The sequence below is a fragment of the Lepidochelys kempii genome, chromosome 6 (genome assembly GCF_965140285.1).
Source record: "Lepidochelys kempii isolate rLepKem1 chromosome 6, rLepKem1.hap1, whole genome shotgun sequence".
Taxonomy (NCBI): domain Eukaryota; kingdom Metazoa; phylum Chordata; order Testudines; family Cheloniidae; genus Lepidochelys; species Lepidochelys kempii.
The window spans coordinates 28401883-28428624 of NC_136385.1; the positions used below are offsets into that span (position 1 = coordinate 28401883).

The window sequence follows — 26742 nt, forward strand, 5'->3', positions numbered from 1 at the left end:
AATGAAGTCCTGATAAGGGACAGGGATGGAAATTTGTTAGCATACTGGAAGGTTTCTACTTCGTTTCTCTTACCTCTCCTAGAGAGGTAAGAAACCCCCTTCGAAGTTCATAAGATAATCAGTAATCTCTACTCCTATAGCCTACATTGACATTTCTGTCTCATTTCAGTTGCTGGTATTTTGGATACAGACACATTTAACAATGGCCAATTAACTTTGGCCTGGTCAACATAAAAAATTACACCTGTCTGTCAAAACTATGGGTTTTTTTTAAACCAATTTAGTTAATCCAATAGAAACCCCTGTATCAACACTCTGTTTGATTTAGAATAGCTTATATCAGTGTAGCTTGTATCCGTAATTCACTGATGGAAGTCAGTGGGCTTTGTGCCTTTATATTCCTTTGACCCTTTTGCAAATCTTCCCCTATATGATTTAGTTTTATATTTAAAAATACAGGGCCTGAAATGCTGTAAATGAGCTTAGCTCCATTCATTGTACTTGCTATTCTAATTAATAAATATATGGTAATACATTCAATTAATAAATTTGAAAATTCTTGCACAATAGGCATAATACATAAAATTTTCAAAAGTGCTTAAGTGGCTTAGGAGCCTAAGTCCCATTTTCAAAAGTGAGTTAGGCACCATTATTAATAATCATAATACATTTCCCACCTTCAATCCACTTCGTCTAAAATGAGTTTGTTATTCCTTCCCTTTAAATATTTAAAGGGGATGGAGACTACCAAAAGTGAAAAGTAGTTGGTCAACAATTATTAGCAATCCTTAGCAGCACCATTTGTTAATAAGAAATAAAATGAGACATTTATTTCCTGCAACCACAAAACCTGGGCCCTCATTTCACCACTGAAATTTATAAACATTATAAAGATATTTTACTACTTAGATACTGTTTAATTATTTTGAAAACAAAATCTCATCTGGAATATTTTTTATTATTGGTGTAGCTGGTAGTGCCGCTCATAAGTTAGACTTGCCTGACACTTCCCACTTTAAGGCCCTGTCTCCAGTTGCTTATAACATTACTAAACCTTAACTGTTCAAGCTGAAATTTTATATGCTGGGTCTTTGCCACAGGTCACATTTTTGTGGAAAGTTTCAAGTTAAATGGTGTAGCTGTTTCTGAGAACAAGTTTAAGGAAATATCCAGTGTTTTGCCATATTAAAAATAATTCTTACAACCATTTAGTTGAGAAAATCTGGTTCCTCCATGTTTTGGGACAGGGACTTGAAATTTGAAGGGGGTTCATACTGGTGTCAAAGATTGGTCATGGTATTAACTAAGAGACTTAGAAACAATACTTCCACATCTTATATCTACTTCCCACCCGGAATTTGTCAAAAATAGATTTTGAAAATGCCTGAATACCTTGTACAACATTATCCTCCTGGTGAGTAAACTAAAGTTCCTTGCGGCAGATCGCTTGATAGATAGAAGCTGAAAAACCATTGGACTGAATAGAATGGGACTATTCCCTTCATACTTAAAACTTGTTTGTGCTTGGTACTCTATTTGCTAAATAGGCTCCCAGTTCTGCTGTATGTTTTCCCATCTGCAAGAAAACATGTTCCAGGCTGTCTATCTAAATCCCATAAGGATGTTCTCTGTCTTTCTCAGCATTTGTAATTATTCATGAACAATTAGTCTTAGCCATTCAAAATGAACCAAAAGTTGTAAGTTTACATCTAAATGAAATATACCACAAAGCCATTCTATATGCTAATGATATGTTGCAGAATCTTCCAATAAAGTTCTATTTGCAGTTATCCAAAACTTCCCAATAATCTCGGATTACAAAGTTAGGAGTCGATTTTCAAAAAAGTTCTAAGGTATTTAAGGTAAAATTTTCAAAAAAGCCAACGTGACTTAAAGACCACAAATACCATTGAATTTCAGTGGGATTTATGCTCCTAAATTTACCAGGTGCTTTTGAAAACCTCCCACCGAATTGGGAGAAATCAGACATTCTTCCTTTGAATGTACAGTATATTGCAAATCTACTTTGTTCTATTGTATGCCCACAAAGTGGATCACTAAGAGAATAAAATGTTTAGAGTTAAAAGATATACCAGCTATTGACTCTCCAGTTTCTATTAGCCAGTCCAACCCAATGTTTAAATTAATCCAATGTTGAATGATGGCACTCCTGAAGGCGAACATGGTAAGCATGTTTAGAATTAGGGTTGGCAAAAAAATGTCATAGAAACAGTTTTTGTGAAATTTTTCTGCCAAAAGTGTCTGCTTTCTGTGGAAAATGTATGTTTTTTGTTGTTGAAAATAAAAATGTTAGAAAATAAAAAAAAAATCAGCTCAGGTCAATAGGTCTACTTGTGCTTAAAGTTAAGTGCTTACAAGATCAGTGCCTAAATATTTATTTTTTTAAGGGTGCATCCATAAATATGATGTTGGAATAATAAAGAATGTCCCAAATTTATCCAAATAGGTCTCAATGCAGCAAGGTTCTTTAACTGCACCAGATGTATTCAGGATACACCTGTTTATCAAATTCTGTCTAGCTACATGTTGTTTTTGAAAAAAAGTATCAGTCAACAATAGATGGTTGGACTGCCAAAGACAAATGTCAACCAGAGCCCAGTTTCAAAGACTTCTTGTTAAAAAGTTATAATGAGAAACCTAATGGAGTCCACACAGATATTTCTAATGGCATGAAAAGTAACAGTGTGAAATATTATGCTAAAGGACCCCTTCCTTTTTGAGTAAAGCAGAAACGTATGCACAATTCTGAGGCCATTTTATAACACAACCCTTTAAACATAATGGCATCATTAGGCACCACCACAGAGAGTAATACTCTTTCCATGGACGTTTTTAAACCATTCTGTAGAACTCTCTATAACAAGGATATTATTCACTAATAAAGTCTGTAGGATTGTTTAAAATTGTGTAGAAATTTTTTCACCCCCTTAGCAGAGAACCAGCGCAAGTCCTGTGCACTGCTTAGGTGCTGTATTGTTTGCAAGGGGTGAATACATCGCTGTTGAGGAAAGGTTCTATAGAATCTAGTAGACAATGGTATTTTGAGAGATTAAAAGGATCGTGGGTGGTGCCTTAAGTCTTACTTTACCCCTCTGCACAAGAGTGAATTTCATGCATCAGGAATAAATCACTTCTAGTACAGCCTAGTTTATCCACCCTATAATTTACTTTCAAAGCAGAGTACCATTCTTGAATGTCCTGTTTAATTAATTCACTAGCATAATAACATTTTTACATTCTCTTACAATTGTGAATGCTTTTAAACTCTTGGACTCAAATTTATGTGCACTGGTACAAATCTCATGCACACAAACCTACAGGAGAGCAGGACATGATCCCTGAGTCCTCAATCTAATTTAATATATATATATATATATATATATATTTCATTCCAAGTAAATTTTCTGTTGACTACATTAGTTGTCTGCAAAAATATCTTTCATTCATGCACTGTAGTATCTAAAATTAAAAATCTGCTGTACATGGTGTACAAAGCTAAAAATACAGCTTGGGGTCGCAGTGATGACATGAGGAACTAGTGTCTCTGTTGTGGTTTATAGTGATGTCACCAGAAGCGCTTGATGTATTTATAGCCTTATAATTCAAAGTCTTACTACTTACTGGACTGTATTTTATATGTAATTCAGTTACCTTGCTATCAATCAGGAATTGTGTGTGTAATCTTCTATAATCACTGCAGAGGTCTCTAGAAAACAAAATAGTTCAAAGCAACTTGTACTTCAAAGGATGTTGCACACATTTGTACGGTTTGGTTGTATTTCCCAGAAATGTCCTTTGCATTCGCTTCCCTCTCCCTTTCCCTAGTCTGACTCCTGGAGAACTGCTGGGTGCATACAGCTGCTGCACATTCAGCTAATAAGGAACAACAATATTTGCCCATTTTGAATGTTTGTCATTCACTCTTGTGCCTTCTGAAAACTCTGTTCTTGAATTTGATGCAAAAATCCTTCCTGACTGTGGCATTCCAGGGTACAATCCAGACTAGTGAGTAGCTCTGTCACCCCTGCCCTGTAACCTGGGGCACCCTTTGCAGTACCTTGCTGCTCACAAACAGCCTCCGGCATGTAAATTACTCCCAGCTATGTTTGTGTGTGTGCTGCAGCCGGCTAGCCACAACTTGGCTCTTACCAACCTCAAAAATGACCACAGGGTGACCCCAATACATTTCCACTCTTAGATTTTCCCCCAGAAATGTATGTCCTGTACTGTCAAACCCTCTCCTGGGCAGTACAAATACATTCAGTCTGTTACTCCTTTAAGGGAATTATATGCACACAACTTGTTACCCCAAATGCAGTTATCCAGACACTTCAACTTGAACACATCTGATTAGATAAAACAGGAAAACAAGTTTATTAACTTCAAAGAGAGAGATTTTAAGTGAGTACAAGCAATGAGGCATAAAAGTTAGAAATGGTTACAGGAAAAATAAAGATGTTCACTAATGCCTAACTTAACAAACCTATTAGATTGAAGCAAAATTTCTCACCACATGCTCCAGTAGATTACTGATCAAACTCTCAGGTCAGGACCCTTCCCCAAGAGTCCAGTGCCTGCTTTCTTTGTCTCTTCAGGTGCAGTGAATGTGATAGGCAGGGAGGTACCTTGGGGGTTTTTTCCCTCTTTTTTTATAGCTTCAGTCCCCCTCTTGAAAAACATTTCCAGCTGAGACCCAGGATGCAGAGTGTTTATGTGGAAGGATATTTCCTGTTGGTTTTTTTCACCTGTTTAAACTTCCTTTGTCTTCCTTTCCTTCTGGATGACTCTGTTTACTGCTCAAATGCAAATTAAGCAGAGCACACATCCCTTTGTTTAGGACAGACCTGTTTGCCAACTTCTGTTCGGACAGGGCTGTGGAACATGTGTTAATAATATCATACAGGGAAATCTTATAACTTCACAGTGTTGCCACACATTTTACCAGGACAGCGCTGACCAGCATATTATGAGTTTTTAGATGATACCTTACAAAGCATACTTTGTACAAAGATTATTACAGTACTGTGTTGGGTGTGAATACAGGGTGTATTCTGTCACACTAACCCATTTAGATTATTATCATCATCAGTAATGGTCCTAATTAGCAAAGGGATGAAACAGGCAATGTCATTGAAAGCTATTGGAACTGGCTTATATATTTGCTTTTCCAATACTGTAGGGCCTGGTTTTTCTGTTCCAACTTGCAAATTCTCTTTTCTCAACCAAGCTAACAAACCTTCCGAATACTAAGTTATAATCATGATAAGTATTTCCTCCTGAAAGATCATTTAGTGTGTAAATTTTTCACATGCCCATCCTAATTAGATAAAGTAAGCTCAAGATAATCAGCTCTGACTGTTAAATACACATTCCTAGACATGACAGGTTTCAGAGTAGCAGCTGTATTAGTCTGTATTCGCAAAAAGAACAGGAGGACTTGTGGCACCTTAGAGACTAACAAATTTATTTGAGCATAAGCTTTTGTGAGCTACAGCTCACTTCATCGGATGCATTCAGTGGAAAAACTAACCCATTTAGTGGATGCATTTCCACTGAATGCATCCGATGAAGTAAGCTGTAGCTCACGAAAGTTTATGCTCAAATAAATTTGTTAGTCTCTAAGGTGCCACAAGTCCTCCTTTTCTTATTCCTAGAAATGCAACTTAACTTTATGCACACAATCTAAGCTCTCCAAGCCTCCAACTTTACTATTCCTTAGCTGAGAGAAGCAGCAGGGTAACTTAAAAAGCAGGCTATAACATACCTACTCATTTTGTTTTCAGGCCTCCACATCCCATCCCTGTGAGTGCAAGGAACCCAAGACCGGGCCTATTGTTTTCATTTCTGTTAAATTAGACTTGTCTTGTAGCTAAGCAGTTCTGAGTTTAGAGTTTTCAGCCTTATTTTACAAGACTCTATTGTGTAAGGTCATAGTCGTGTATTCACATTTTTTGATAGTATTGTGTTCAAAATATCAGTCCATGGGCAAGATTATTGGCTAGTGCAAATTGGTGGTACACGAATTTATACCAGCTGAGGAACTTGCCCCTTTCTTTGTGGAATCTGGGTACGTCTACATTGCAATAAAAAGCCTTGGCAACAAGTCTGAGTCCAGGTCAATTGACCTTGGGCTTGCAGGGCTTGGCCTGCTGGGCTGAAAATTACCATGTAGATGCTCAAGCTCAGACTAGAGTCCATGCTCTGAGACCACCCCGCTCCAGCCTGAGTCCAAACATGTACACTGCAAATTTTAGTCCTGCAGCCCAAGTCAGCTGACTTGGCCAGTCACGGCCATGCTGGGGGGTCTTTTATTGCAATATAGATGTATCCTAACTAAAGGATTTTTTTTAAAGAGCCAGGTTTGCTGTGATTTTTTCCATCCCTCTGTCCATGCTCATATGTAGATGTCAATATACTCATCCCTGCTACTTCCACAATTCTGAAGTGACCCAAAGCTACATGAGTTTGTGATTTGCTTTGGGGGTATCTGATGGACTGAACTACAATTCCCTTAATGATGTGATTGAACTGAAAAAAGTAAATATGTTAAGAGAGAGATCTGAACTGTAGTAATTTGATTAGTTTATGGACTAAGAGAGAAAACATTCAGGATGGTATGGGAAACGAGTTTGCTGAAGGTGTCTGACTTTGAAGACAGCTAAAAGCACTTAAGCGTGAACTTCTGCCCCTGACTAGCAGTCCAGCCCAAGCCCTATACAGCACTTAAGTCTCACTTAAACTCTCCAACTAGAGCTTAAGTGGAACTGAATCAGTGCATAGGTTGTGCTGTCCCCCTGCATAGGGGTGAATTGCAGCAGAGAAAAGCTAAGAACTGCTCTGTAGCGAAACCTGCACCTGAGAGACACTTGAGAAGTCTGGAAATCAGTTCTCTCTCCAGAAAAGGTCATTCTATTTCCAACATCAGCTCTTAAAAACTTCAGCTGTTTGAGTGTATTTCTTCTTTAAGAAGGCTGTTATGATGGTCCTCAAGAAGGCTGTACATATTGGGCGTGCCATTGTATTAAAATACTATGTTCTTATTTGATGGCTGAGAACAAGCTGAGTCAATTTTCTCCAAAACAGGTGGGTAGTAATTAGGGTAGTGTGTCCCCAAATGTGCTTTGTACTCTTCTAAGAGGACCCAAAGTACTAGCTGGGGGCCTGCAAATTGTCTTAAGCTTTCCTGTGGTTTAAAACTGAAGTATTTGATGTTAGGGTGTGAGGAAAGCTTTCAGAATGTGAAATGAACATAACCAAAGCAGAGATGTCAGCCTGAGTTTGCAGAGAGCCTGAAACAATAGCTCTAAAGTGTGTATTGTCCCATTCATTTGAATGGGTGCTTACTCAGATGCTAGCAATGATACTTTAAAAGTAACATTGTAAAATATTTCCTTGCTGATCAAAGCACATAAGAAAGGCGAGGAAGATCTATGCCACTATTTTATCAGAAGGGAGTGTATGGAGAATTAACTGGAAGCGTGTGGCAGTCTCGTACATTAAGAGGTGTCGGCTTTAACAGCACATGGAAAGTGTGTGTGTGTTGGCAGGGAGAGCACAACTGATTTCATTTTTCTGAAAGAGGATCAGCTTTCAAAAGTTTGGGAAACACTGAATTGGAGTAAGAAACATATCTGTGAGGGTTTATTGTATTTTATTGCATTATTTATTTATAGGCATTCCTCCAGCATTCATCACTGTAGTAACTCTTTAGTGCAACGATGTTTCTTTTACCAGGGGATTTGTTCATTGTGTCTCAGCAGACTGGAACTTTTGAGAACTATTTAAGAGTTGCTGAACTTCACCATTACTAATAAATCTTACCAGAAGCTTTGAAAATGGATGCTATTTAAACTGCAACTTTTAAAAGAATAAACTCTACCATTGTTTCCCTGTTCCATGCACATGCCTTGGGTCTGATTCCCAAGGGTAAGCCTGTTGGATTCTCGCTTTATAGAAACAGTAAGGGCTGTGTTATGCAGCCTAACAGAAAATGTATACATGGTAAACAAGCCTGAAAACAAGAACTGCCTAATGCGTATATGGAATAGAAACATTTCACACAAGCCTAGGCCACGTTACTAATACTTTTAAGGAGAATGACTTTATGACAATTTGGGGTAATATTGCTGAATCATGAGAGCCCATCTCTTCATACTGAAAGTACCGCAACTGTGCAGAATAATAGAAATTTAAATTAGCAGGCTTTTGATATTGGTAGTCAAATGGCAGCGGTGTAAAGGGGAACAGAGGTTTGGAATAAACCCCAGGGGGAAAGAATTAGTGGTTAGAAGGCAGATGAAGTGCCCAAAAGCAGGAGAATAAATGAATGTATTCCATGGGTATCACCTCCATATGTGTGGATACAGCATCCATTTCATTTTCATTAAATCTTGGAACACTGGGAAGTTCCAGAAGACTGGAAGAAACCTGATGTTGTGCCAATATTTAAAAAGGGTAGACAGGATGATTCAGGTAATCATAGGCCTGTCAGTCTGACATTGATTCTAGGCAAGATAATGGAGCGACTGATACAGGACTCGATTAATAAATATCAAGGGAGGGTAATATAATTAATGCCAATCAAAATGGGTTTATGGAAAATAAATCCTGTCAAACTAACTTGATATCTTTTTTTTTTTTGGTAGATTACAAGTTTGCATGATAAAGATGATAGTGTTGATGTACAATATTTAGACTTCTGGTACCGCATGACATTTTGATTAAAAAACTAAAAAGATATAAAATTAACATGGCAGACATTCAGTGGTTTTAAAGTTGGCTAACTGATAGGTCTCAACATGTAATCATAAATGGGCAATCACCATTAAGTGGGTATGTTTCTATTAAGGTCCTGCATAGATTGGTTCTTGGGCCTACCCCGTTTAACATTTTTGCCAATGACCTGGAAGAAAACATAAAATCATCACTGATAAAGTTTGCAGATGACACACAAATTGGGGGAGTGGTAAATAATGAACAGGGCACTTCACTGATACAGAGCGATCTTGATCACTTGGTAAACAAGTCACAAGCAAACGATGTGTTTTAAGACAGCTAAATATAAATGTGTACATCTAGGAACAAAGAATGTCAGCCATACTTACACACTGGAGGACTCTATCCTGGGAAGCAGTGACTCTGAAAAAGATTTAGGGATTGTGGTGGATAATCAGCTGAACACGAGCTCCCAGTGCGACGTTGTGGCCAAAAGGGCTAGTGCAATTCTTGGCTGTATAAACAGGGGAATCTTGAGTAGGGGTAGAGAGGTTATTTCACCTCTGTATTTGGAACTGGTGTGATGGGTGCTGAAATACTGTATCCATTTTGGTGTCAACAATTCAAGAAGATTGTTGATAAATTTGAGAGGGTTCAGAGAAGAGGCAAGATGATCACAGTGGTCCCATCTGGTTTTGGAATCTGTGAATATATATTACTGGACTTGTGTCAAAATTGCTTGCACAGCACATCTTGTTTTCTGTGTTTGTCTGCTTACAGGCCTAAAGGAGCTTTTATGTAACAGCTAATCTAGAATACTGGGTTGATGCGAAGGCCCAGATTTCAGGGAGGTCTCTAGTTCGACACATGTTGCTTGCTGGGCTGATGTCAAGGCACAGCGCTCCGTAAGGTCACTAGTACAGCAACATTAACACACTGGGCTGATGTTAAGGTTACTTGTCACATGTCAAGGGACTGGCCTCAGTGACACCAGTGGCTCCGTACTTTTAGCATGGGCTGACGTGAAATTGCTGGTCTTCTGGTTACTGGCTCAGAAGAGTGAAATCTGTGTGTGCGCGAGAGAGAGAGAGAGTTTATGGCAACTGGCCTGTGACCATGAAGCTAACTTCCAGAAGAGCCCAAGATAACCACAAACCTCAGAGCAAAATGCAAACTCTCTTCTTTGACCTCTCAATTCCTCAATAACCTGTCCAAAAGTACATATCCCTACAGTATGGAGAGGGAAGGCACGAGAGAGAAACAGAGACTTTCATGAACACATTTCAATAAATGTGTAAGGTCCTGGGCATGGTAAAAAAAAAAAAAAAAAAAAACCCTGGAAAATCTCAATATTCTCTCATGCATGTAATAGGGTAGAAAATCATCTGTGTGAGTTGTCTGAAAAATCTGTTATTGAGGCAAATCACTGGCATGTCTTTGCTGTGGTATTTGTCAGGCTCTTCATTTTTTGGTTTTATTTTGCAGCAAGCCAGAAAACCTTATGATGTACGAGATGTTATTGAACAGTATTCTCAGGGTCATCTCAACTTGATGGTACGAATCAAAGAGTTGCAAAGAAGGTATGGCATAAAGTTCACTATCCTAAATGGTAAATGTCTGTGAAGAGGATTCTAATAAGCAGGGCAGTCGGGTGGGGATGAAACAATTTAAAGGATTGTAAATGGCAAGTCGGACTGCAAAATTAGAGAAATATTGTTTGACATAATTCACAGTAAAGGTTTCTATTTTGAGAATTAAAAAAAAACCTTAAATCATTAAGAACCATTGATCAGAACCTAGTTATTTGTATTGCTGTAGTGGCTACAGAGCCCAATTATAGACCAGTATCCCCACTGTGCTAGGCACTATACAAACACAGAATAAAAAGACAGTGCCTGCCCCAAGGATCTTATAATCTAAGAAAAGATACTACAGATGGATACAACAAAACAAGCATCAGGAAACTATGAGACAGTACTGATCATCATGAAAAGCAGTGGTCATTGCTAGAATCTATAAAATAACTAAAGCACTAAGACACTCATAGAGGGCTGATATTTTCCTAACTTCCAAGGCCAACTTTGGATCAAATGAAGTTGTTCATTTGTACTGCAAAACAGAATTACTTGAATATTGCAACCTATTATTTGGAGAAGAGGTTTTTCAACCAAAGAAAGTGAATATTCTGTTTAAATCTGAGGAAGAGTTATCTTCTGCTACGAAAAATATATTTTTTTTCTGTTTACAGGTTGGACCAATCTATAGGGAAGCCATCTCTTTTTATTTCTGTCTCAGGTAAGATAATACATTTTAATTCCTGTAATTATATGTAGACTATCAGTGACATGCTTGAATTAAAAAATGTCTGCTGCATAAATATATGACTAAGAACCACAAGAATGTGTAAGGTGCTCAGGTACTATGGTGATGTGTGATATATTTTTCTTTATTTTACACATGTGGGAGCTGAACCATAGAAAGGTTTAGTGGACTTGCCCAAGGCAGCACCATAAATCAGGAGCCCTGACTCCTCGCCCCCTGCTTTAATCATTATACTACACTAAATAACAGGCTACAATTAAACCTCAAAATGTGAGAGAGATGCCTGGAATAAAGCTGATTAGAACATATTTTTGTGAAAATATCGATGAAAAATACTTTTCATTACTTGTCAAAGTTTCAGAAATTGCCAGCCAGTTCCAGCCTGAAGTTAGGCACCTGAATTCATATTTAGCCACTAGCACCTCTGAAAACTTGGTGATTTTTATTTAGGCACCTAATATTAGGCATCCAGTTTTTGAAAATGTTGGTTTTTAATCTCTGTCTGCCTCAATTACTTCAGCCTTAAATTGGAGATTATTTTCAGAGGGGTGTTATGAAGCTAAAATCGACCATCGTCATATAGAGCTTTGACTGGAAATCATAATAGAAGTGCAAAGTATTAATAGTATTTCTTTGTTTTGAGATGTGGTTCACATACATAGATATCATCTGCTTGGCTGCTGAGAGCTATTTGTTAATGTCATTTCCAGTTTTAAATGTCTAGAAAAAATGCAGATAAAACATCCTCCATGAACATTATCAACATGGCTGTAGAGCTTTACATTGTGCCAGGTTGTTTTTTCAACTGTAATTAGAAACATACACTAAATTAGGAACAGTTTAATTCTCTTGGTTAAAAGCATAAAATTAAGGTTGAAAGCGCTCTAGACTAAACAGCTATTAAAAACCTTGGCTTGGACTAATGCTATAAAAGAAACAAAAGCTACTTTTATGAAATAAAACTATCATTCTAGCAAAGGTGCTCAATTAGTCTGCACTGGTGAGCTAGTTAGACACCTTGTGTTGTGGCTTAATGCTATATTGTTATAACACTGTGTATTCATTTGAAAAATATGCCTTGCTCCACAGAAAAAAGCAAAGACCGAGGGACTAACACGATTGGTGCAAGGCTGAACAGAGTGGAAGACAAGGTAGGCCTGAGTTAGTAGTGGTAGTGGATGGAGATGGTCCATTACTGAACAGTGCTGTGTTTCATAGTATTCAGGAAAAACGTATGGCTTAAATTGGAGTAACATGCTGGCTTTTCCAAGTGATGGAAAATAATTTTAACACTGAAAGTTGCATTTTCTTCATGATTGTTTTAACAGCACAGATGAAGAAATCAGGCTTTTTAATTGATCTCAGTCTCTTTTGTTACTCACTTGGTTTTTGATTTTTAATGGTATGTATTACACATCTCAATGCTCTACTTCCTTCCTTCCTTCATGATAGATAAAAGGCTCTGTTCCTTTAATACTCTGGTATATTACAGTCCCAAGATTTCTCTTTGATCATTGCTCTGTTGTTTATATAACTCCACCTACTATTCCTTAGAGAGAGTGGGAGCAAATGTTGTTCTGTCCTGGTTTTCATTCTTTATGACAAATGGAGTTTTTCCTTTCAAGAGATGTGAAGCCAGGGGAGAAAAAGCTGTTCTATAATCACAAATTAACAGTTAAGTGCTTTGCTGCAGCCCTTTATTTCAATGCTAGCTGCGCTTGATGAGCTAGACAGAAAGATAGAGATTTATGTCAAATTCAGAAATATAGAATTGCCTATGTTTGTTTTAAGGATAGACACAGAGTTAAGAGAATCACTGATTGGAGCCTTCACCCGTCTCTCATAATAAATCTGTTTGAGGTTTTGCAAGGGTTCTTTTAATTTTATGATCATTTTCACTCACTTGTTCAGTTTTCTGGTTTGGTTAAGACTAGAAGTACAATTTGTGAAGTATCTTGAGCAAAGAAGCTCTCACGGTACTTCTAGCACAATTGGAAACAAGATAGACTAATTATCTCATGAGAGAACTTGGTTTTGCTTTAATTTCCAGTCCACTTTTGCAGACCAAAGTGGTTTGGTCAAGGCATCCAAACTTTCGGGTTGCTTAGGCAACACCTAATCTGTGGAGATTCACCAATGACTTGTTTGTTTCTCACATGGTTCTCCATCATGCACGACATAAATGTAAATGATCGTGCTCAGAGATTTACTTCTGCATAGTGTTAGTATATGGTGTTTTAAAGAAAATATGTGGATTGAAGAGTTAGGGGTCGGATTCGGAGACGATGCATGACAAGGTGTGTACTAAGCAATGATAAGGGAGTGTAAGGTTGCATAGGCACCCAAACAGGTTTTGCACATTTATGTGCTGTGCAGTGCTTATTCAAGGATCTGTACTTGGAAATTATACATGCAAATGGAGCTCATTTCTCAAAAAGCTGGCATGCTACTTATGTTGTATCCTTGAGGTGGATTAAAAATGTTGAACATGACAAACGTTGAACATTTCTCACCTTGGCAACTAGCTTTTGACCAAAAGATAAAGTAGATTCTGTGTGGTGGTGTTTGGAAATGTACAATAAAAAGATTTTGAGTTGTAGCTGGTTCAGGGAACAGAAATCCACTTTCTAAATCAGTGATACTCAGACTGAGGCTCGCAAGCCACAAGTGACTCTTAAAAATGTCCCCGGCAGCTCTTTGCAGCGCATGATATTAAAATACTGTGTGATTTAATTATTAACCAATCTAAGTTAACCAATCTGGATGGTTTTACTTTGTAATTAACTAATTAAGTTACTAACTTGCACTGTTATTAACCAATAAAAACCGAAATATATTTGTCTCATGTTACACTTAGAATAAAATTTTCAAAAGCACCTAAATGACGTAGAAGACTAATTGCCATTTTCAAAAGTGACTTAAGCACATAAGGGGAGATTATCAAAGGCACAAATGGCAGGTGCCTAACTCTTGTTGAAAATTAAAGTTACCACTTGTGCCTTTGTTCTGTTTCACTGAAAGTCAGTAGGACTTCGGAACCTTTGTCCCATTTTCAAAAGTGACGTAGGCTCCTTAGATGCTTTAGAAAATTTTACCCTGGATCTTTATTTTTTTAGTCAGTATTCTGTAAGGATTCCATTTTGTTTTGAAATCTGTCTTCAGCATGTTATTTAGCATTTGCTTAAGAGAAAGGCAGAAGACAATCTCAAAGACTAGAGTAACAAAGTAACTTTAGACCTTCTGCAGCTGCAGTTAAAAAATTGATTTCACCATAGTCAAGGTATTGACATAGATACTGCTGTATTCAACAGAATATTTGTACTGTCCAAATGAAATTTCCTTATTTTTTTTGTCTCACAGCTACTTTCAGATAAAGTTTTTGTACATAGGACTAGCTGTATTGATTAGATAACGTGCATCTCTGAAACCACAGATGACCTAATAAACTACAAAGAAACTAGCATCTGATACTTAAAAACAAGGCTAAAATTTAACCCAGATATGCCAAAATTAAATAGGCAGTATTTTTATACTTCTATGACTTGATATAACAGTCATAAATTCAAGGTGTACTGATTTGTAAGGATGGACAAATAGTAATTAATTATTTAAACAGTGATACTCAGACCTCAGAAGTTCAGGAGCCAAACTGGCGATCAACATTACCCAAAAGAGCCCCAGTAGTGTGAATTCATTGTTTCATTTACTATTGTACTATATATTCATATTTAAACAGTATGACGGGAAATGTGATACTTCCTACGTAGGGCGGATAAATACTCCATCTAATACATCTGGTTTCATAGGTAACTAAAATGCTTTTATAAAGAGATTCAGACCCAGATGCTCTGCTGCACCCGAGCACAGTGGAGGCAATGGCTGGTGTAGGGCTGTCGCGAAGCTTGTTACGGTTCTCTGATTCTCAGGTTGTTCCAATGGTCCTATAGGCTGTCCTCCAGCTGGGCATATAAACTGGGCATATATCCCCTCCAATATAGCTTGCTCACACACTCCTAGTCTGGCCACAAACAGGGAGTGGCATATAAGTTGGCTCTACCCCAAATGAGGATTCTCCATGCCAAGCAAATTCTCAGTGGCTAGTTTCCAGCTCCTTTGCACCAGCAGGAAGGGACCAAGGCATTTCAGATGCATCCATTTATCAGTCTGCCAGCAGAACAGTTATTCAAAGTTACTACTTGCACACGGCATAACAATAGCCAAAGGATTGGGGTGAAATCATTGCCCCATTGAAATCAATGGCAAAATTCCCATAGACTTCAGCAGGACCAGGATTTCACTCCAGGTAGCTTGCTTTTTTCAAAGCTTCTCCTCACCTCGTGAACCACTTCCTTTATTATTGGATCTTTCTAGGCCTTTCCATCACTGTTGGCAAAGCATTTACACTTGTTTGTAATAGTGAGAGAAGCAAATCTGTTCTAGAGCTCCATGTATCATGGCTAGCAGAGGCCACTTCACAAACAATGGTATGTGAAAGAGAAAATTTTCTGTTTTATTAATAAATGGTTTTTATCCAGACTTAAATGTCACTATTTTTCCCAGCAATCATGGTGTGTTATAGAAAAATTCTGCCCTCTCAGAAAATTTCTGAATTTTCATGCATTTGCCCCCCACCCCCCCAATACACTATTTTCTAGAAATTAGGAACAGTTTGGGGGAGGAGGGTGGTTTCTGCCAGCAAAAACTACCTTTTAATTTTCACATGAAACACACCTTTGTTTCCACTGAAAGAGGAACATTTTTTCTTCCTGTGGTGGAATTTGGCACCTCTCATTAGATCTTGAAGGGGAAAATAAATGCCCCTTAATATTTCTGTATAAAATATCACCCAGATACCTGTGTACTGAATGAGGCAGGGTCCTGTGGAAAATATAGTATGTGATCATATGTGGCATAATGCATGTGCACACGGGGGCCAAATTAAAGAAGAAAAGGTAAAAAATTCATCCCAAACACTTTAAATTTGTCAAAGTTACAGGCAACTGAAAAAACAGTCTTATAATAGCGTCGAGTAACCTTAACTATAGGTGTCACTACCTGAGTGGCCTATAATAAGAGCTACAACACTCACTGTCTAGTATGTATTCAGAACACATTTTAGTTCTGCCATGGTTCTGTGCTGTGTAAGAGTCAGTATCGTGTGCCTTGTTCTTTGAAAGATGAAGCTAAGTCAAGAACCACACCCTGCCCATCTGTTCCTCTAACATGCACCTCAGAGGATGTGGCTGAGCAGGAATGTAGCAAGAACAAATCAATTTATTTGCTGTGCCCAGACCTTTCTTTTCATCCTATAACATCTGTGAAGGTCCAGCCCCCCTGACATCCAACCCATGAAATCTGGCTGCTGCTGGCTGGCTACCAAATGCAAAATCAAAAGCAGTTTTCCAGATCTGCACAGCTGTTTTATGTGCCACTGTTGATCGAACTGCAGAACACACCACATGCCAGTGGTTTAACTCTCAGAATTCTTTAGAATCATAGAAGATTAGGGTTAGAGGAGACCTCATGAGGTCATCTAGTCCAGTCCCCTGCTCAAAGCAGGACCAACACCAACTAAATTATCCCAGCCAAGGCTTTGTCAAGCCAGGCCTTAAAAACCTCTAAGGATGGAGATTCCACCACCTCCCTGCATAACCCATTCCAGTGCTTTACCACCCTCCTACTGAAATAGTGTTTTCTAATCTCTAACCTAGACCTCCCCCACTTGCAACTTGAGACCATTGTTCCTTGTTCTGTCATCTGCCACCACTGAGAACAGCCGAGCTCCATCCTCTTTGGAACCCCCCTTCAGGTAGTTGTAGGCTGCTATCAAACCTTTATTTGTCACGGATCCTTTCTTCTCTCCACAATGTGACATTTTTGTCTTGTGACTGTCATGATAATTGCTGATACTAAAATTAATATAACTATATCCAACCACTTTCTAATCATTATTTTAGGTATGGTATGCCTAATCTTCATTTTTTTATTTTTTTTTATTTTTTTTTGGTTACAGGTGGACCCATTACTTAATTTCCCATAGATATTTTGATGTCAAAACATGTTATCCTGGGAGATCAGCTGGATCGTACAGCTTGGGCAAAATTTAGCAGTCCTGGATTCTGATATTCTGCTCTACCTCTGTGCCAAAACTCCCACTGAGGTCAGTAAAAGTTCTGTCTGAGTGTGAAGAGCAGAATATCACAATCCATGTTCACGAGAAATTAAAGTAGACTTCTCCCACATAAGATCTTTGCTGTAATCATTGCTATATTAAAATTAGATTCTGCTTTCTTAAGAATCACTACTATAATTCAAAGCAGTTTTCTGGGTGTACACTTATCTGTGCAAACATGAATAACTGATTTCACTGAAATCATCAATACCGTTGAGTAGTTAGCATGGTCACCGTTAAAATCTTTACAACACCTTTTATAACTATAAAGAATACTGTGAATAACCCGGCACTGTTATCTGTTTCTAAAAATAAAGTTGTAAAGACTTAAATGGGAACTCTATAAAGAAGTGGAAGCCTTGTTGTAGGGAACCACACAACACATTCAAAAGTGGGCATGCTAGTCATGCAAGTGAGTATGCTCCCTAAGTGTGCAGACGTAAATTTGAAAATGTAGATTCACAAGTCAAATTGAAAATAAATTTGTTGTGGGAAGTAGTTTATAATTCTTGAAATATTTATAAATTCTCTGAATAAAAAGAATCATACAGTGGTTTATTCAGTCGCCCATTGGTATGATGGAAAACAGAACTCTTCCTTAAAGGTAAAACTCTTTGAGAAGTTGTTCCTGCATGTTACTACCCAATGGACAAATGTGTAGCAGTATTTTGACCCCTTGGTGGTGGTCTTATGCACTTCTGTACAAATTGGAACCAATTCCCCCATTCTTCTTCATTTTATAATGCCTAGTTCTCTAAAAAGGTGTTTGATTGTTAAATGTATAGATTCCCTATAAAGAATCTATTGTAAATACATGACCTGCTCTCAATACGTTAGCTCAGTATGGAATTTACTTATATTCAACAAGAGCAGTGACACTTCAACGGCCTTCCGTGCACTGGGCTTTAAACTGAGTCTGAAAATCATATATAAAATGTGTCTAAATGCTGTTCTGGCAAAGTTGGTTTCTACTGTGGTTTGACCACTAGTTTAGAAATTATCCATACTAGATGTATTAGTTCCAGCTAAGCCAGTTTCTATCTTTAAGCCTGGTTCCTTCACTCAGTTTGAGCCTTAATATGGATGGAACCTAAGATCCAGTTGCTGACTGCTACTATTTTTCCTTTACCTGGATTTTGCTGTTGGGCCCCTCATCAAATAGTTCCCTGTTATGCAGATTTCATACTTAACTTTGGGTTTTTGCATCTGTTACTGTTTAAAAGCCTGCTAGACTGGATAAGGAATATAAATTTCTGTAGTTACATACTGTGAGAGGTATCTAACTGATCAAATATGTAATCTGCAAGGATTTGATTACATATTTAAGACAGCACATGCTTTTTAAAAAAAAATCCTCTTAGTGCCTCTTTGGACAGGATGTGAAATTGAAGTCCTGGCCACTTTACATCATCATAGAATGTCTGTGCCCTTTCATAATAATACAGGTGTACCTCATGTCCTGGGTAAATTTGAACTCTGGTATATTAGAGTCTTCCTACCAAATTTCACTGTGTTTGAAATTAATGCAATTTACCCCTCATTTCCTGCCCTAAACTGTTTTATAATTTTGCTGTGCACTGATAAATAGCTTCTGGGTGTTACAGCAGTGGTAGCTGCTTTTCAGTGGTAAATGACACGTTATCCTATATCTACCTCACAGGGGTGCTGCAAGGTTTAATTATTGAATGTTTGGAAGATACTTTTGGATGCTTGTAAAAAACACACTATAGAAGTCTATAGTGTTATCAACATAATCATTACCCCATGCTGCTACTATGCACTTACATTAGTAGCACTTTAAAAAAAAAAAAAAGAAAGAAAAAGTTTTCTGCATGGAGCATCTCTTGCACATCGAGCAGCCAATCCTGTGAGGTGCTGAGCACCTTCTGTTAGTTTCATTGTAGTCAGTCGGAGGTTGTGAATATGCAGCATGTCAAAGAATCAGGCCCAAATGCTGACATTTTCTTACTTCCAAACACAGGGCATCTATACAATTTTAAATGTTAAATAATATAATTCCAAGAACATATTCCATCATTCCCCACTCTTAAAATAAATTCAAAGTGAACAACTTTTTTTTCCTGTGCTTCGTCACTGCAAACATTTAGCATTATGTGAAACAATCCAGTGCTGAGGAAACCCCTAGAACTATCATTCTTTGCTAAACTCTAGTTTTCCCATCGAAAGCTTGCTTTAGGTTCAGATCATCCATCATACTTAATTCAAAAGGTGGGGGATATTTTTGTTTGCCTTTTTTATGTTTAGAGTGTTTCATTCCTCTCTGGCATCAATGGACAGAAATTAGACACTGAACTGTAATCAGCAGAGTCAACATCCCCCATCTGTCCCCTCCTATTTTCCAAAGATGAAAGCTTCCCCACTAAAACATATCCCGCCCATTACATAACACACTAATCAGCCCATAACATAGTTTCTTTTCCAAACTCTCTTATTATTTAATAGTTTCTGTTTTGATACCATGCTTAATAGGCTTATGCTCAAATGTCTATATAGTTGTATTCAATTCCAACTGCTTGCACCAAATTCCCCTAAGCAGCCCATCCAGTGGGCATTTATTAAAGTTGATGTTTTATAGTATCATAAGGTAAATGATAAATCATGCCACTAGTAATACAAAATCCAAGTATACATCCAGTGCAAAAAGATTTAGGACCTGTGCCAAAGTCCATTAAAGTCAATCAGAGTCTTTCCCTTGACTTGGTGGACTTTGAAGCAGGCCTTTAATCACCACATAATACAGTCACAATGATCCAAAATTTGAATCTTCCCTGATCAGGAAGGCTGAATCACTGAACCCTTTTATAGTCATATAATATTGAAATTCATTTTTCCACTGCATTGTGTGATCCCAGCTTACTCAGTAATGTATGTGTTGTGATAATTATCCATGAAAGTACTTCACTGAGCCTATGTGTCTTTCTCTCAGTATTAGAGCCTCTGGCTGTGCACACTGATGTTGGACATTGAAAGTGGCCAGTCAATGTGTGTAAATAGCAAAAGAAAAAAAAAGTCCAGAAGAGGAAAACGGCTTCCTTTAGTGTATGTGATGAGACCAACCTGAGCAGAACTTGCACTGTTTATTTTATTTTTAGTGTTACTAGGTAAGCTAATACCACTAATGCTCTGGGTATAGAAGAGTGTCTTTCTTCTTTGTTTTTATCAGACACATATGTGGCAAGAAATCATAGATGTTCCTTTATTCATCTGAACAAGATTCTTGCCATTAATACCTTTGTCTCCATTCTTTGTAATGCCAGTTCACAGACAAAAGTTGGCAGCATTTGATATTGATTCCCATATGCTCCTGTGTGGGTATGATTCATGCCTTCAGAGTCTGCAGTGCAGAGGCATAGGAAATAATAAGGCTTGTAGGGCTAGCATATGAGGAAGTGATATGCAGTAATTTTTTTCATGTTGGGTGCTTGTCTGAGAGAGAAGCTGCAATATTAATTAAGCTGTCATTTTTCTAAGCCAGTATGTTCTGACAATGATCATCATTAAAAAAGACCACATTTCCCAAAAGGTACAGTACCATGCACCTAACGCAGTAATTTCCCATTTTAAATACCGGAGAAAACTGTGGTATCTCAGATACTCCTCAAGCTATTGGCAAATGCTGGTGTTAATGTTGACAGCTGTACACCTGAAAAGAATCCTTCACATGTTGCTCACCTTTCCGTTTTCCTTGAGATGTCTGCTTTCCTTAACACACAACCATTCATAGTGCCTTTTAAAAGTGCAGCAACACACCACCCTGTACTCCTTTTGGGAATGTTTACTCTACTTCCTGCTGCACCATAAAAAGCAGCACACCCTTGAAAGGCAAGTCTTTGAACCTGCCAGGCAGACGATGGCTGTCTTTCACACGGGTATGCAGCAGCAGTAGAGCAAACGTTGAAGTTATTTTTAATTGACTATTAATGCTGAAAAGTTGGCGTGATACTGCAATAATTAATTTTTTTTTAACGTGCCATGGCTTCCTGGACAGCAAAAAGAGGCACAGAAGGAAATGTTCAGCATTTTGCAGGTTGGATCTATGTTTGTACTAGCCAGTTTTGGCAGCTATTAAATATCGGCATCCTGCAGAAGGCAGATATAAATCTGACAATTTATATTCTAGCTGCCCAGAAATCTAACTAAAAATGATCTGTTTGGAACCTTAATTTAGAAAGACCTATCAAATCAATAATACAAATACAGCTACTAGCAAGTATTGACTGATCCGCTATCCAATTCTTTTGCAACCACACAGAGGATGAATTTTTTTAAAAAAATAGCTGTATAAGAGATTAATTGCTACCCCTTCAATCTTTGGCTTCTGTCCGGAGACTGGGGTACAAGAGTAGGGTAGCAGTTTTGGTGCTGTATTATGTGATATGAGATACCTGTTTTCTATAAACCGGACTAAAATCACATCTCACTTTCACATGAAATTTGCAGATGACACCAAGTTTGGAGGACAGGATTAGAATTCAAAATTACCTCGATAAATTGGAGAATTGGTCTGAAATCAACAAAGACAAGTGCAAAGACAATAAGTGCAAAGACAACAAGTGCAAGTGAAAAGTACAAGTGCAAAGACAATAAAGACAAGTGCAAAGTATTACACTTTAGAAGGAAAAATCAAACGCACAACTACAAAATGGGACATAACTGGCTAGGTAGTAGGTAATATTGCTGAAAAGGATGTGGGGGTTATAATGGATCATAAATTGAATATGAGTCAACAATGTGATGCAAAAAAAGCTAATATTGTTCTGGCATGTATTAATAGGAATGTGTAATGTAAGACATGGGAGGTAATTGCCCCGCTCTGCTCAGCATTGGTGAGGTCTCAGCTGGAGTACTGTGTCCAATTCGGACTTTAAGAAAGATGTGGATAAATTTGAGAATGCAGAGGAGAGCAACAAACATGGTAAATTCAGATTTTCTAAGCTTTTTATGAGGAAAGGTTTAAAAAAAACTGGGTATGTTTAGTTTTGAGGTGATAAGTTGTTTTCCATGCCTTACACAATGAGCATCCAATAACTGAGTGAGGCTTGTAGGTCCTGCTGCAATACAAATAAATAAGATGAATAATTGAATTTTATTTTTATTAAATAAATGTTATTTTCACTAATACTTCATTAAACATCGTGTGCCTAGGTACTACAGTGATGGGGCACAAAAGAAGTGAGTAGTGTTGCCAAGTCTCACAATATTGGGTGTTTTTCCTTAAAGCCTTGGCTCTTAAAGTCATGAGATTATGTGAGAGCCTCGGTTTTCATGTTTTAAAATAAAAAAAAACAAAGGTGAAGTCCTAACCTCATTGACGTTAATGGGAGTTTTGTCATTTCAGTGAGGTGCCAGGTTTTTATCCAAGTTTCTAGCTCTCATGGTTGCAGAGAAAAGATGGAAAACATGATTCAAATCTATCCTGAAGCCTCAAAAACCAGAAGGTAAATAAAAAATACAAAATGTATTTTTAAAAATCCTGGTTTTAAGCCAACTCTGTGATTTTGGGGGGCCTGACTCATCATTTTTGAATGTTTGGGACTAGCAATAATGAATGAGTTGTTATATACAGGCTTAAAGTTCTGTCACTTGTGATTCAAATACCTGTATACTTACTTTAAGTAAGTAGAAATTCAGGAAAAAAATTATATAACAAGCTGTGTGTGTGTTTATTTTTTTTAAAAAAAATCCCTGTTTGGTAACTCATGAACAGCAAGGTTTGAAGGAGGAACCATCAGGAATTTATCAGCTGATCAAACAAATAATCCAATAAACGGTCTTCAAATTAGCTACTATTCTGGGAATCTGTTTTTGTGTTTATATTTGAGTAGAGATGTGAGTGGATACAAGGTCTGCAAATCGAGATGACTGATCTTCCGTTAAACCACACAAATCCTGTTTTGTCTAGCATTTCAAAGATAAACTTAAGATGAAAGCAAGGCTTGAAACTCAACCCACACCATTCTAGTGTGTAGGCCGTTTACATCTGACGTGGAGTGGAAATGCACAGTGACTTGGCATACAGAGCATGTAGTGCAGTTGTCTGGAGTAAATACCCGACAGAAAAGAAAACAGAAAAAAGTTATATTAAAAAAATCACAAGAAGGGCTTTTTCCCTCAAAGCTAGATAAGAGGCCATAAGACCCTCTTCCAGCTTTGTTTAATTTGTTTGTAGCACTAAATTGTTGTAGATAAAAAAAATCAATAAATATTTTAACACAGTGGGCTAAATTCAACTCTGGTGTAAGAAGGTGCAACTGCAGTGAAAGCAGATGCATCTGGACTGAGTTTGGCCCAGTGTCCTTGTTTGTTGGCAGAACAACCTCATTAGAATTAAAATAATTGATCCTTATATTAATTTGAAATTGGTATCAGGGAGGAACGTGCATTAAAGTCAAGAGGAAACATTTTCGTTTGGAGTCTTTTTGGGTGCATGCAATGTACAGGCAAAAGGGAAATATATCTCCTCTCCTCCCCGCGTTAGCCGCCACAGGAGAGTAACTACATTGTGATTAGGAAAACACGGGGATGCAACCCCTGTAGTGCAACTGCTCTCCCATTCAGGCAGAGGTGGGGAATGGGTTTCGCCTTAATGCCAGGAATAGGGCTGCTGTATGGTGGATTCCACCTAGGGAAGGGGAGGGCAAGAGAGAATCATAAACTGCTTCCATCGCTGCTCCTGAGTCAGCATAACAACACACTGCCTCATTCACAGAGCTTGTGCCACAACCACAGCTTATCGTCGTATGTGCAAATCAAAGACCTCTATTCATTTATAAAAATATGACACACCCGTAATCAGAATTGCTTTGCAAACGCCTTTATTTTACACACCAAGATATTAGTTTCTGTCTGTTATGTAAACTGATTTTATTACTGGGCTTGATGGAACTATGTGAGGAGAGGCAATTTGTTGTTGTTCATTATTTGTGATACAACAGTGGCTAAAGGGCTCACCCACAGTCAGGGCCCACTGTGCTTAGTGCTGTATGAATTCGTAGCAGGAGAGAGTCTTACAGTCTAAATATATAAGACAGAAATTTTACAGAGAGAAAACTAAGGTACAGAGAGATCAAGTGACTTGCCCAAGGTCACACAGGAAGACTGGCAGAGCCAGGAATTTACCTTGAATCACCTGAATCCCAATCCAGTGCTTTAACTACAAACCATCCTTCCTATCACTTAGTCCCATCCTTCCTCTTAAAGCCACTTCAGCCTCACCTGATGGTATTGATCAGTGTGGACTAGGGCATTAATTTTAAAAAGCATTCAATACCCGAGAAGAGTTTATAAAAACCCATAACAATCCAAGCCAGCCAATATAAACATACTGAAACTATGTTATACAGAAACCTTTAAGCCATCTGGGAACTGACCTCCAAACATAGTTCCCCCACTCTCATGTAGAGGGGGTGGCTAGGAGAGATGTTATATATGCCTTTTGGAAAATGCTATTTATATATTTAAGGAGACAGTAAGGGAGTTACTATTAAAAAGTCTTGGACCATCTGTTACTCTTGGGTTTGCTTTGGTTTCTCTCTCTCTCTGGCTCTCAACAAATGACTCCACTTAATGCAACACTTGATTTCCATTAAACAGATAGGCGGTAATTCACTTAGTAACATCCGCATCTTAACCCAATTAAATCCTAATAGCTTTAATATATCAAGGAAGCTGGTGTGATTAACAATACTGAAGGCTTTGTCAGAAGCTACACCTAATAAATATTGCCCCTTGTCCAGTACTGCAAAAGGAGTGAATAAATACATTGTGTCTCCAAAGTGAAAATGCCCCAAGCAAGATAAATACTCTAAAATGCTGACCTACAAAAAAAAGGGTTGTTAAAGAATAATAGAAATGATATTTGTGTGTGCGTGCACATGATTGTGTGTATAGCCCTTTTCCACAAACATCTGAAGATGGGGCTAGCCTTTAGCCCTGCGTGGATGGGAACAAAGACTATTCTTGAAAAGTTTCTTTGGTTTTCATTTATCCTTTCATTATGGAGCCGCCATTCATTCCAGCTCCTTCCCAGCCCCCACCCATCCCACTCTTCACTGCATGTTCCTGCATATACATTTCTTTAGTGGCATTTTCTCTCCAGTCACCGTAGAGTTCAGCCCTTACAGGTCTTGTCTGCACTTGGATGTTTGGAGCTGTAATTCCCAATGGGTGCAGTTCTACGGCTGGTACCAATGTAAAAATGTCTAAACCCAACAGCTGCCACTGGTGGAGCTGCTCCTATTGGGAATTATGAGCCTGTAAAATCCTAGAGTAGAAAAGGCTCCGGATGCAAATGGGCAGCAATGGTCATGGATGACACACGCCAATGAAGTATACTGGACAAGTAAAAAGCAATAGAGAAGTCAACTTGCAGTGAGGTAGAGCTTCTTGCTTTACCATGTTTGAAATTTTTTGTCAATCAATTGTGGAGACAGGGATTTTTGTAATCCCAGGCCTTGTGTGTGAGGAAGGTGAAGAGGTGATTCTTTCCCTCCATTATAGTTTCTGCAAAGTTCTAAACAGAGGAAATTTACAGGAAAACACCTTGGGGATGGATGGTCAACAATAATCAGTTCCTTTGTTCGGAGCAGAGACTTCACAATGATGCTGGCCCTTTGCCAGTGACTCTCCTCTTCCACGCTCACCTCAGACTGCACTGTTTTTGCCAGGTTATAAGATCAAAGGGTACCCAGCCCTGCTAAAACAGTAAATTAAATATGGGTAGCATAGAAAAGTGGGAAGAGGCAGAGATACTCAGCCTAGCTGGACAGAGTGTTGGTGGACTGATCCAAGATATTGACTTACAAACCCTGATATCTCAAACATCCTTAATCTGACTGAAGGGTGGAACGCTTGAATATTGGGGGTTTGTGATCAGGTGCTAGAGGCAGGATAGAGTAAATCAGTTTCATTTAATCTAGATGAAGGGGGAAATGCCGAGTTAAATTAAAGGAGCTACGTTAAAGAACAAAAAAGCAGTGACTCCTCTACAGCTGGTCACCATAATTTCTGTGTGCATGTGCTGGCTGTACAATTTAGGTTTAAAATGGAGGTACAACTAAAGCAAGGATCAACAAGTCAGGCTTTGAAATAGAGACCTTTATCGTGGCTTTTTTTTAAAAAAAAGAAAAGTTGGGATAAATCCAGGAAAACTGTATGTGGCTCGGCCTGGTGTATATTATTTTGTGTTAAACCCAAAACAAATAGCTTCTTTTTTTCTTGATCCCTTTCATATGTATTATCAATGAGGAACGCAGGCCATCTGTCAGTTAGTCATGAGACTGCTGCAGTAATAAAAACCCACCCATTTACTACACATGCATAGCTGTTGTTAACAAATGCTTCACTGATTTTGATGACTAAAGGATTGGCTTGTTCCCCCACCCTGCCTCTATGGGTGGATGGGGGTGGGAGGAGAAACTCTTGACACACCAATGTTACTGCATAATGCCATGATAACTGTAAATAAATTAGGTTTCAAGGAAATTCTGTGT

At 38.1% G+C, this 26742-nt stretch overlaps 1 protein-coding gene across 4 annotated transcripts in view; it reads left to right on the forward strand.

Moving 5' to 3' along the window:
- KCNQ1 (potassium voltage-gated channel subfamily Q member 1) overlaps positions 1-26742 on the forward strand; it is a 539776-nt gene that overhangs the window by 380600 nt on the left and 132434 nt on the right. For 2 of the 4 annotated variants that reach the window (XR_013635917.1, XR_013635918.1), the window contains exons 14-17: positions 10222-10316; positions 10985-11031; positions 12148-12209; positions 22590-22689. Coding sequence is in view for 2 of the 4 variants with exons in the window: in XM_073347266.2 (XP_073203367.1) it covers positions 10222-10316; positions 10985-11031; positions 12148-12209 (204 nt within the window). In the remaining 2 variants the exon portion in view is untranslated. The remainder of the gene's footprint in view (positions 1-10221; positions 10317-10984; positions 11032-12147; positions 12210-22589; positions 22690-26742) is intronic. The other 2 variants (XM_073347266.2, XM_073347265.2) reach the window with 1 other exon arrangement.